Raw genomic sequence first — 11055 nt, forward strand, 5'->3', positions numbered from 1 at the left:
AATTTTAGTGGGAAAATACAAGTGATCGCAGATTCAATCCTTTTTGTCCTAGCGCCTTTAGTTTAGCCGAGAAAATGGACTTTTATGTTTCTACTCAAAAATCGAATTTTAATGGAAAATGCAAATGATCACATATATAAATCCTTTTTGTCCACAGGCCTATAGTTTAGCCAGAAAATGGACTTTAATGTTTTCGCTCAAAAATCGAATTTAAGTTGAAAATACAAGTGATCACAGATTTTAATAATTTTTGTCCTAGAGCCTTTAGTTTATCCCGAAAATGGACTTTTATGTTTTCGCACAAATCTTAAATTTTAGTGGGAAATACAAGTGATCACAGATTTCAAACGTTTTTGTTCTAGGACCTTCAGTTTAGACAGAAAATGGACATTTATGTTTCCACTCAAAAATCGAACTTTAATTAGAAATGCATGTGATCACAGATTTCAATCCTTTTTGTCCTAGGGCCTTTAGTTTAGCCAGAAAATGGACTTTTATGTTTTTGCTCAAAATCAAATTTTACGGGAAAATACAAGTGATTACAGATTTCATTCCTTTTCATCCAAGGGCCTTTAGTTTGGCCAGAAAATTGACTTATATGTTTTCACCCAAATTTTGGTAGAAACTACAAATGATCACAGATTTCAATCCCTTTTGTACTAACGCCTTTAGTTTAGCCAGAAAATGGACTTTTATGTTTTCGCTCAAAAATCGCATTTTTGAGGGAAATACAAGTAATCATAGATTTCAATCCTTTTTGTCACAGGGCCTTTACTTTGCCCGAAAATGTACTTTTATTTTTCCACTCAAAAATCGAGTGGGAATTTCAAGTGATTGCAGATTTCAATACTTTTTGTCCTAGAGCCTTTAGTTAAGCCAAAAAATAGACTTTTATGTTTTCACTCAAAAATCAAATTTTGGTAGGAAATACAAGTGAACACAGATTTCAATAGATTTTGTCCTATGGCCTTTAGTTTAGCCAGAAAATGGACTTTTATGTTTCCTCTCAAATATCGAATTTTGATAAGAAATATAAGTGATCACAGATTTTAATCCTTTTTGTCCTAGGGCCTTTAGTTTAGCCAGAAAATGGACTTTTATTCGCTTAAATATAAAATTTTAGTGGAAAATAGAAGTGATCACAGATTCGAGTAGTTTGACATTAACCGTAAACAACAGTTAACCTTATTTAGTAAAAAAACTTAAAATTTACCCCTTGTTAAGTTTTTTGTTTTTACCTTTATGCAAATAAAATACAAATATTATATTATTTTTTAGTAGTTTTTTTTTGGTTTATTTTGAATTTAACTAAAAATAGTAATGGAAAATATAAAAGTTAATCAAGTTGTTCTTTTTTCTTCGTTTTATTTTATAAATATTTTTCAAGTCTCTTTATCTGACACAACGACTGAATAATAACCTGTAAGTGCTTTTTTGCATTTCATCGTTACAAACTAAAAACAGTTAAAAATGTGTTATGAGGCAGAGTAGGGAACAAATATTTCTTATTTCATTCTTTCTTTTTTTTTCTTGGCCTACTACTCTAAATTAGTTTTCATTTATACAAAAGGGGGAACTTAAAACGTAATACGCTTTCTGCTACTAAAAACACTAGAAACTAAGATAAACATCTATTAAGGATTTTTATTACGTTTGAAACGTATTACGCCTTATTAATAAATGACCTACAGGTCCAGGCTGCCAGAAAAATTGGGAGCCCAGATTAAGGTAGCATAATAAACAATAAAAACCTTATACTACCAGCCAGAGGATGACTACACGAAAAGAAAATATCCTGTCCTAGAGTAGTGAGGAAATAACTTATAGTCAAAAAACAATTATATAACTATATATAGATAAAATTAATATTAATTAAAAAGAGGAGGATTAAAATTATTTAGTTCTTGTCCTCTTTCTCCTTTTTCTCTTCGGAGCTTTGTTCTGAACTGCTGCTACCTTCGCGTTCAGAAGCCATCTGCAAAATATAAATAATGATAAACAATTAGAGATTGATGCTGTAATTAGGAAAAAGTTTAATTTAATCGTACCTTCTTGTAGGCCATTTCGAAAAGTTTCAAAGAAGATTGTTGCAAAGTGCTGGTGGCCTTGCGGACTTCTTCGGGATCAGCTTCGTCCTTGTTGGCCAACATTGTACGCAAATCAGCAATTTCCTTCTTCAATTTCTCGCACTAAAATATTATAAATAAATGTATAAGCATTTAGTTTTTATGGTCGTGATTATAACTTACCTCTTCAGCAGGTAATTGAGCCTTGAATTCTTCCATTTTAGTTTCGGTATCGTGGACAATTGATTCACCTTGGTTGACCAATTCAACGAGTTCACGTCTCTTCTTGTCGGCGGCGGCATATTCTTCGGCTTTCTTAACCATGTTTTCGATTTCATCTTTGCTAAGACCACCACTAGATTGGATAACAATTTGTTGTTCTTTGCCTGTGCCCTTGTCCTTGGCGGATACATGGACAATACCGTTGGCATCAATATCGAAGACTACTTCAATTTGTGGAACACCACGGGGTGCTGGGGGAATACCGACCAAGGTGAAGGAACCCAACATTTTGTTGTCAGCAGCCATTTCACGTTCGCCTTGGTGAACCTTGATTTCGACTTGGGTTTGGCCATCAGCAGCGGTGGAGAACACTTGCGACTTCTTGGTGGGAATGGTGGTGTTACGAGTGATGAGACGTGTGAATACACCACCCAAAGTTTCAATACCCAAAGACAAAGGTGTGACATCCAAAAGCAAAACGTCGGTGACATCACCAGCCAAGACACCACCTTGTACAGCGGCACCTACAGCTACGGCTTCATCGGGATTGACGGAGCGAGAAGGTTGACGACCGAACAATTCTTGTACGGTGGCTTGTACCTTAGGCATACGGGTCATACCACCAACCAAAAGTACTTCTCCAATGTCGGACTTGCTAACCTCAGCATCGGCCAAAGCCTTTTGACAGGGTTGAATGGTACGCTTGATGAGATCGCCAACCAAGCTTTCCAACTTAGAGCGTGTCATTTTCAAGTTCATGTGTTGGGGACCAGCGGAATCCATGGTCAAGTAAGGCAAATTAATGTCTGTTTGTTGAGAGGAAGACAATTCGCATTTGGCTTTTTCGGCAGCTTCCTTAAGACGTTGCATGGCAATTGAATCCTTGGTGATGTCAATGCCGCTGGACTTTTTGAATTCAGAGACCAAGTAGTTGACAATATGGTTGTCAAAATCTTCACCACCCAACATGGTGTCACCGTTGGTGGACTTAACTTCAAAGACGCCCTTTTGAATTTCCAAAATGGAAATATCGAAGGTACCACCACCCAAATCGTAAACGGCAATACTAAACAACAGAAAGGAACCGGCTAAGAGATTTTTCAACACAACAAAATCGATGTCTAATAGAAAACTTACATTTTATCGTCGGTTTTATCCATGCCGTAAGCCAAAGCAGCAGCGGTAGGCTCGTTGATTACACGCAAAACATTAAGACCAGCAATTTGACCAGCATCCTTGGTGGCTTGACGTTGTGAATCGTTAAAGTAGGCGGGTACAGTAACAACAGCATTCTTAACAGGTGTGTTCAAGTAGGCTTCAGCAGTTTCCTTCATTTTCATTAAAATGAAAGCACCAATTTGTGAGGGAGAGTATACTTTGCCATCGGTAGAGGAAACCCAGGCATCACCATTTGAGGCCTTAACAACTTTGTAAGACAAATTCTTCATGTCCTTTTTGATTTCGGGATCATCGAAACGGCGACCAATTAAACGTTTTGTAGCATAGAAAGTGTTAGCAGCATTGGTAACAGCTTGACGTTTAGCTGGCATACCAACTAAACGTTCACCGTCCTTGGTGAAGGCAACATGAGATGGAGTAGTACGAGCACCTTCAGCATTTTCAATAACCTTTGCTTGTTTACCTTCCATAACGGCTACGCAAGAGTTGGTAGTACCCAAATCGATACCGATGACGGCACCTTTGACTTCACCGGATCTATAAGAAAATGAATTGGTAAAATTTTGAAGTAGAGGACACATTAAACTATATTTTTACACTAGATTTATAGCACTTTATACTGAACTTTAATTAATATATTAAAGTGTTTTCTCTTAAAGACTCTTTGTATGGGAGTTGTTTGATTTATCAATTTAAGGGTCATCACTATCTTATTTGGATATTTAGAAGAGATGTCTGGTAATTGAAACAAAACCGTAGAATAATAATTAACTTATTGACAAAATATTTTTATGAGGGCTAATTAGAAATATAAAGGGAACTCATGTCAAAACTTCAAAGCATTTTTAAATCTTATTAATTGGGTTAAAAATGCGTGTGCTAAGTTTGAATGAATTGATAGGTTTTTTGCACATTAGGTCTACATGCAATGACTTAATCAACGCAAAAATTGATTTAGGTCATTTAGGGCGGGTTTCTTACTCCTCAGTTAAACTAGGCTTAACTTGCTGTTAGATTAAACTCGGAACAAATTCAGTTTTAGATATAAGCTCAGTTAACTTTGTTAGTAATGCCAAGTTTTCACTCAAAAACATAAACAATGAACAGCTGTTTTTTGCAAACAATAATTTTGTAAAATGAAAAATTTTGGAAAAATGTTAAATAAACATTTTAAACAATAATAAATAAAACAAAACAATTCAGAAAAATGCAATTTACTTAAAATATTAAGTTTTTGTTCTTCCGATATCACTCTTTTATTGTTTTTGTTAATTGTGTTTTTTCTGACTTATAACTTGAGTTTAATTGGCCAATTACACTTAGTTAAACTAAGATAATAAGTAACTTTACTGATAACAGAAAAACACGAAACATATATTAATCCAGGTTTAACCAAAGAATGAAGATTATCTTTATCAGAAAAACTCGCCCTTAGTACACTTTAAGTGGGTATAGATAGAACTAATATTTGTATGCGTTAAAAAATCTACTAAAGTTGTATGGTGCATAACTATGTACATACATATTTGCTTTTACAGTAAATTCCAGAATACTAAGCTCGTCTTTTCAATGAAAATATTCGATTAAAGCGACAATTGCAGAGTGATAACAAAGATTTATTCTATAGAAAACATACATAAGTTCATGTCCACATGTAAATTAAAATCAATATGATTTTCATACTCTTATCAGAAGAGCAACAATTTTTATGGATTAAAAAAATAGATTTGTTATTTTCAGCTGTTTGTTTATTATATAACCTACAACACTACACATGTTTAAAGTAAATAGTTTTTACTATATAAATTACTCGCACATACGTTTGTATACACAAACAAACACACATACAAGCTAGGTATACCAACACATATCGCTTATTTCCTACAAGAATGTCATAACACAACAAACATGTACTTTTCGAGAAATGCTGTTTTATATGAATATTTGGTGGCATTTAACTTGATTTTTGCTAAAATAACTTTTTAGAAATCATACAATTTGAAAAGTAAAAAATATACCTATTACATGTATGAATAATAGGTTCGTTCACTCCCTAACTAAGAAAAAACTTAAAATTAAAGAAAAATTTTAGCAAATATACATAATTATGAGTTAAGACACTTTTGATGTAAATGAGTGACACATACACCACTACAAGTAATTGCAGATAAAAAGAAATATCTATTTTAATGATGAAATCTAAATTAGAAATTAAGTTTTCTATTGAAACTCCTCAATAACTAAATTAATAACAAAGAAATTCTACATCTTTTCAATAGAATACTTTTAATGACGTAACTTTGAACGCACTAACTAACAAAAATGTCTGGAATACACAACATTTTTTAACAAAACTCACATGACCCCGGCCGGATAAAAAAAAAACAATTAAAATTACATAAGTCATAGAATTAAATAAATTTCCAAAAATTTTACTAAAAATTAAAAACATTTTAGTAGGATTTTATGAAAAAGCATAGAAAGGAAAACATGATTAAAGACTTTAGACTTACTTGTGACGCAATTGGGAGGCAAGTCCATTGCTCAAGATGTTAGTTTGCTAAAAAAAGAAAAAAATAAAATAAAAATTTGTTAATGACATTTTTAACAAATTAAAGAAAAGCAATTGTTTTGAAAATATGTAAACGATTATATAAAATTTAGTATTTTAATAGGCCCTGTGGGCAAACATATTTCAACCGACGTATTATCATTTGGCACTTACATTTTCGAATATGCTAGAATATTTTCCGGTCACCAAACTGGCTGCTTGACGTTGACCAGCCAAACGGGGCAAAAACTTTGTAACGCGCAACATTTTTATAATATATTACGTTTTTATTTAATTTATATTTAAAGTATTTAGTATTTTTGTCAAATTTATCAAAAATTTTTGGTCTGGAAAATTTCTCTTCGAATTTCACAAATGTCGTGCACGTTTTTCAAAAGGGAATAAGAACTGTAAAGAAGTTGTAAAATTAAATGTCAAATAAGAAAATTCATCAACAGGGTAGTTCAAAAAAAAAGTAGATACACAACACATAAAACACAGTTTCATTCCAATTTGTTTCTAATACAGCGGACAAAGAAATTAATATAGATATAAAATTTTATATAAAAATAAAAGAAAAATCTGTTTAAAAACTTCAAGATAATAGTTGTAGCATTTAATTTTTTGTTTATTAATACATATTAATAAAAAATTTACCAAATGGTTAATAAATATATAATGCATATTAAAAGGAAAAAAGTCACTTTTCTGTCCATCTGGCAGCTTTGGCAGCTGACTTTGAGGTTATTCAACAAAATAGAACAAAAAAATATTATTTTCTTCTTTCTTGGTATAAAATTCAAAATTTTGTAATAAAAACATTACCAATTTTACATAAATTGCACCGGCTTCATTTAGTGTATTAACGAAATGTCCGAAGAACCGGGTTCTGACAATGAATTAGAGGAAAACTACTATACTTTTCTAAATTTACCCAAAGATGCAAGTATTTTCTTTTTTTCATTTGGTTTTGTTGTTGTGGTTAATTTCCACACAATTTTGTCATGTTTCATCACCTCTTATTACAAGAAATTAATGATAATTAATCTATAGGCCACTGCTGATCAAATCAATACCAGCTATCGTAAGCTTAGTCGCATTTATCATCCGGATAAACACACAGAGCCGGAGAAGAAGCAAAAGGCTGAGTTAATGTTTAATCGCACCAAGAAGGCATATGAAGTACTGTCGGATCCCCATAAACGAGCAATTTATGATTCAGTGGGTGAGAAAGGTTTACGTACCGATGGCTGGGATTTGGTACACCGTACAAAAACTCCTGCCGAGATTAGGGAGGAATATGAACGGCTCGCCCAGCTGGCGGAGGAACGAAAGTTGCTCCAAAACACTAATCCTAGAGGTAATGTTACCATTAATGTTAATGCCACGGAGATATTTTCGCCTTATGACGAATCTGAAATGCCTCGTATTGAGGTATCCTCGATGAGTATTTCTCAATCTATAGAAGCTCCCTTGACACGAAGAGACACCCTGACTTTAAGCGGCAATCTAATGTCGGCTAATGGCAATGGCAACGGTGGTTTTGTAGTTTGTGGTAGACGTCTGCTTAACAAGGGTTGGCTGCAGCTAGATGTGGGTGCAGGCAATGGTTTAATAACGGCCGTCAAAGGCGGCAGGACACTTAATTCTGTCTTGACTTTAAATGCCGGAGCCCAAATGAATTTCCGGGAAAATGGCGTTATACCTGGACTATTTTCTACATTAGCTGTACAACTAGACAAGCATACAATGGGTTCGCTAACATTTAATGCCGGCTCTCAATCCAGCATGACTACGCAAATAGATCGGACGACTGAGCATTACTCTTGGTCGACATCTTTTGTTATTGGCTCGCCCCATATATATTATAGCATAGCGTATACTCACAAAATGCTGGAAAATGAGCTGAAATTAAAAGTAGCCGCCAAGGTGGGAACTTTTGGATTTTTAGCCGAATATGGTGCAGAGAAGAAAGTATCAAAATATAGTTCCGTTTATGCTTCCGTATCGTTAGGTGTACCTACGGGAGTTATTTTAAAGTTCAAGTAAGTTTTCTTTTTAGTTTTGTGCATTGAATTGGAAGTAATTGAAACAATCTGTCCTTAATTAGAGTTACACGCTCCCAACAAACCTATATATTTCCCATACATCTAAGCGAAGAAATTGTGCCTGCAGCTGTATTTTATGCAACTGTTACACCCGTCATTGTTTGGTTTTTCGTTAAAAAATCCATTATAGAGCCGATGCAAGCGGATCGTAAAAATATTGAAATCGAAAAGACTAAACGTAATAATGAACAACGTATGACTATAAGACGTCAGGAAGCAAATGCAGCCGTTGAGTTGATGCAGCACACCTATCAGCGTATAGTGGAAGAGGAAACTGAACGCAAGGGTTTAATTATAAACAAAGCAATCTATGGTCAATTGGAAGAGAATGGTAATGAGTTTATAGCCTCCGCTTCCATAGATGTCACCATACCAGTACAATGTTTAGTCAAGGACGGTGTCCTAATACTATACAATTCATCCAAGGTTGGTTAAAGTGTATAGGTGTATATTCAAGTTTTATTTTGCAAATAACTATTTTTTAATTACAGAGCGATTTGCCCGGTTTCTATGATCCTTGTATTGGTGAATCGAAAGTGTTACGTCTAGACTATACGCACAACAATGTTAGCAATACATTGGTTATTAAAGATTTAGAAGCTGTTCGACTGCCACGATAACTATATGTGTGTTTTGTAGCTATTAATGTAGTTGTTTTAATTTATTAGTTTCCAATTTTTCTCTTCTAAAAAATTTCAGTTTTGCTAAAAAAAAATTATATTAGGCCAATGATTTTGTATGTTCATTATATTGATTTCCCAGGACACTGACTAATAATGTCTTTCATTAAATAAATGCTTAAAAAGTATGTAAATAAAGACGGTAATATTAAAAAATAAATATTACAAATTTTCTCGTTTTATTTTGACAGAAAGTGGTAAAAGTATTAGATGGTTATCAATTAAGCTCTCCCGATAATTAGAACTTCGTACCGGAACGACCTGATTCTTTTCATGTCAACTCAACGGTAGCTGTAATAACAGCATGTTTTTCCAAGTTTAACTGTTATAATATTTGTTACGACTAACAAAATTGGATAGTAAAAATTGGTACTACTGTACAAAGCAAAAAATCAAATCGTATTGGAATTAAACAGCAATAATTTTGTGTTAATTATTTATGCTTAATATGTTATATATAAAATTGTATTGTTTCAGTTTTTTTTACAGTGTAGAAGTAAATATCTCCATTTTCATTTCAATTCCACTATTTATATTTGTTTACATTTCCTGTTTGTGTTACAATTAGGAAATGTCAAATAAGAAATAACACTTATAACGGTCTGGTTACTCTTTTGTTTATACCAGCACAGCTGATCATATATTTTGCCTAAAAAATGTCACCTCTGTCATGATGCTGTTATATTGATTTGGTAAAATTGCAAGAAGAAAGAAAAAAATACGAAAAATAGCTAGGTTGTTTTAAATGATATAAAAAATTGAACATCTAAATGGATACTTCTCAATGTGGTTGTCGTCCAGCCGTAGCACCTGCAACTCAGTATTTAAAATTTACCTAAAATTCTTTAACTATTAAATTTAGTTAGTGGTGGTTTAGGTGGTGGCACTGGAGGATGTCGAGTAAAGTGTATGTCGCATTACGTTATTTATTTTGTGGTGTTTGTATGCTGTTGGCTCTTAATTTGTTAATTGACTATTTTGCTGATAAATCTAATGTCTCATCATCATTTACTAGATTGGGGTAAGTGTAGGAAATTGAATTAAATAAATGATGTTAAATTTAAATTAATTTGCAACAAATTTAAAAAGGTTACGCAAAACCTACAAATACAATGGCACCGTACTAAACCAAACCATAATAAATAATAAAGATAGCAACAACAACCACAGCAATTCCTTGCCATTAGCTGCAACATCAAACTCTGCTAATGCTACAACACTATATTCTAATGCTTCCAACAACAATAACAATATTAATTATCTAGAAAACAGCAACGGCAGCATAAGGATTAATACCAGCAAAGAATTACAAAATGCAACAGCTTTATCAATATGTGAGGATCCTGTTATTGAAGAGAGTAAGTTTTATTTTTAATTATAACATACAAATAATAAATATTTCTTCTTCTCGTACAAAAAGGTAGTCCCTTTGTACCTAATATTACTTTAGAATCTCTAGATGTTGTCGATGCTCAATTGGGTCCTCTATTGGAGCCAGGCGGTGCTTTCAAACCAAAAGACTGTATAGCCCGGCATCATGTTGCTATTGTGGTGCCTTTTCGCGATCGTTACGCACATCTTTCGATCTTCCTGCGCAACATACATCCATTTCTTATGCAACAACATATTGCCTATAGAATTTTCATAGTCGAACAAACAAATGGCAAGCCTTTCAATAGGGCTGCTCTAATGAATATTGGCTTCCTGGAAGCCATGAAACTTTATAAATGGGACTGTTTTATATTCCATGATGTCGATCTGTTGCCGCTGGATAATCGCAATTTGTATAATTGTCCGCGACAGCCGCGACACATGTCGGTGGCCATAGATAAATTTAATTATAAGTAAGATTTTATATTTTATTCATTTATATCCTGGATGTTTGGTGTATTAATGTAATATGTTTCGTTTAAGGTTGCCTTATCGAACAATATTTGGAGGTGTATCTGCTATGACCAGGGAACACTTTTTAACGGTTAATGGATTTTCAAATTCATACTTCGGTTGGGGTGGTGAAGATGATGATATGTCGAATAGGTAAGTAGTATAGGCGAAATTGACCAAAGGAGAAAGTCTTCAGTTCTAGTAAAGTTTTAGTTCAGTTTCAATTTAGTTCTAGTTCAGTTCTAGGTCACTTCTACTTCAGTTACAATTTTGTTCTAGTTAAGTTTTAGTTCAGTTCTAGTTCAGTTCTAGTTCAGTTCTAGTTCAGTTCTAGTTCAGTTCTAGTTCAGTTCTAGTTCAGTTCT

General features: G+C 33.4%; 3 protein-coding genes across 3 annotated transcripts; 2 read left to right on the forward strand and 1 right to left on the reverse strand.

Annotated features, from left to right (window-relative positions):
- Positions 1-1345: 1345 nt before the first annotated feature.
- LOC111678546 (heat shock 70 kDa protein cognate 5) lies at positions 1346-6431 on the reverse strand. Its single transcript, XM_023439933.2, has 6 exons — positions 6193-6431; positions 5981-6027; positions 3426-4004; positions 2250-3354; positions 2049-2189; positions 1346-1975 (listed from the first exon to the last, which is right to left on the reverse strand). Exons 1-6 carry the CDS (start codon positions 6283-6285, stop codon positions 1898-1900), a joined length of 2043 nt encoding a protein of 680 aa, XP_023295701.1. The 5' UTR covers positions 6286-6431; the 3' UTR covers positions 1346-1897.
- Positions 6432-6739: 308 nt separating this feature from the next.
- Positions 6740-8975, forward strand: LOC111678535 (dnaJ homolog subfamily C member 11). Its single transcript, XM_023439916.2, has 4 exons — positions 6740-6960; positions 7072-8063; positions 8129-8552; positions 8618-8975. Exons 1-4 carry the CDS (start codon positions 6889-6891, stop codon positions 8744-8746), a joined length of 1617 nt encoding a protein of 538 aa, XP_023295684.2. The 5' UTR covers positions 6740-6888; the 3' UTR covers positions 8747-8975.
- A 454-nt stretch (positions 8976-9429) lies between these two features.
- On the forward strand, positions 9430-10853 carry LOC111678536 (beta-1,4-galactosyltransferase 1). Its single transcript, XM_046955637.1, has 5 exons — positions 9430-9626; positions 9684-9827; positions 9896-10164; positions 10227-10650; positions 10721-10853. The coding sequence occupies exons 1-5, from the start codon at positions 9577-9579 to the stop codon at positions 10845-10847; spliced, it is 1014 nt and encodes a 337-aa protein (XP_046811593.1). The 5' UTR covers positions 9430-9576; the 3' UTR covers positions 10848-10853.
- The last annotated feature ends 202 nt before the right edge of the window (positions 10854-11055 follow it).

Source organism: Lucilia cuprina, chromosome 6 (genome assembly GCF_022045245.1).
Source record: "Lucilia cuprina isolate Lc7/37 chromosome 6, ASM2204524v1, whole genome shotgun sequence".
NCBI lineage: Eukaryota > Metazoa > Arthropoda > Insecta > Diptera > Calliphoridae > Lucilia > Lucilia cuprina.

Excerpts from the sequence above, each read along its gene's own strand:
- LOC111678546 (XM_023439933.2), bottom strand. The coding sequence starts at position 6,285 with ATGTTGCGCGTTACAAAGTTTTTGCCCCGTTTGGCTGGTCAACGTCAA. Across the intron at positions 4,005-5,980 it reads GCCTCCCAATTGCGTCACAA|ATCCGGTGAAGTCAAAGGTG; the intron begins GTAAGTCTAAAG and ends ATTTTCTTATAG. Across the intron at positions 1,976-2,048 it reads TCGAAATGGCCTACAAGAAG|ATGGCTTCTGAACGCGAAGG; the intron begins GTACGATTAAAT and ends TATATTTTGCAG.
- LOC111678536 (XM_046955637.1), top strand. The coding sequence starts at position 9,577 with ATGGATACTTCTCAATGTGGTTGTCGTCCAGCCGTAGCACCTGCAACT. Across the intron at positions 9,627-9,683 it reads GCCGTAGCACCTGCAACTCA|GTGGTGGCACTGGAGGATGT; the intron begins GTATTTAAAATT and ends GTGGTGGTTTAG. Across the intron at positions 9,828-9,895 it reads TCATCATTTACTAGATTGGG|GTTACGCAAAACCTACAAAT; the intron begins GTAAGTGTAGGA and ends AAATTTAAAAAG.
- LOC111678535 (XM_023439916.2), top strand. The coding sequence starts at position 6,889 with ATGTCCGAAGAACCGGGTTCTGACAATGAATTAGAGGAAAACTACTAT. Across the intron at positions 6,961-7,071 it reads TTCTAAATTTACCCAAAGAT|GCCACTGCTGATCAAATCAA; the intron begins GCAAGTATTTTC and ends ATTAATCTATAG. Across the intron at positions 8,064-8,128 it reads GGAGTTATTTTAAAGTTCAA|AGTTACACGCTCCCAACAAA; the intron begins GTAAGTTTTCTT and ends GTCCTTAATTAG.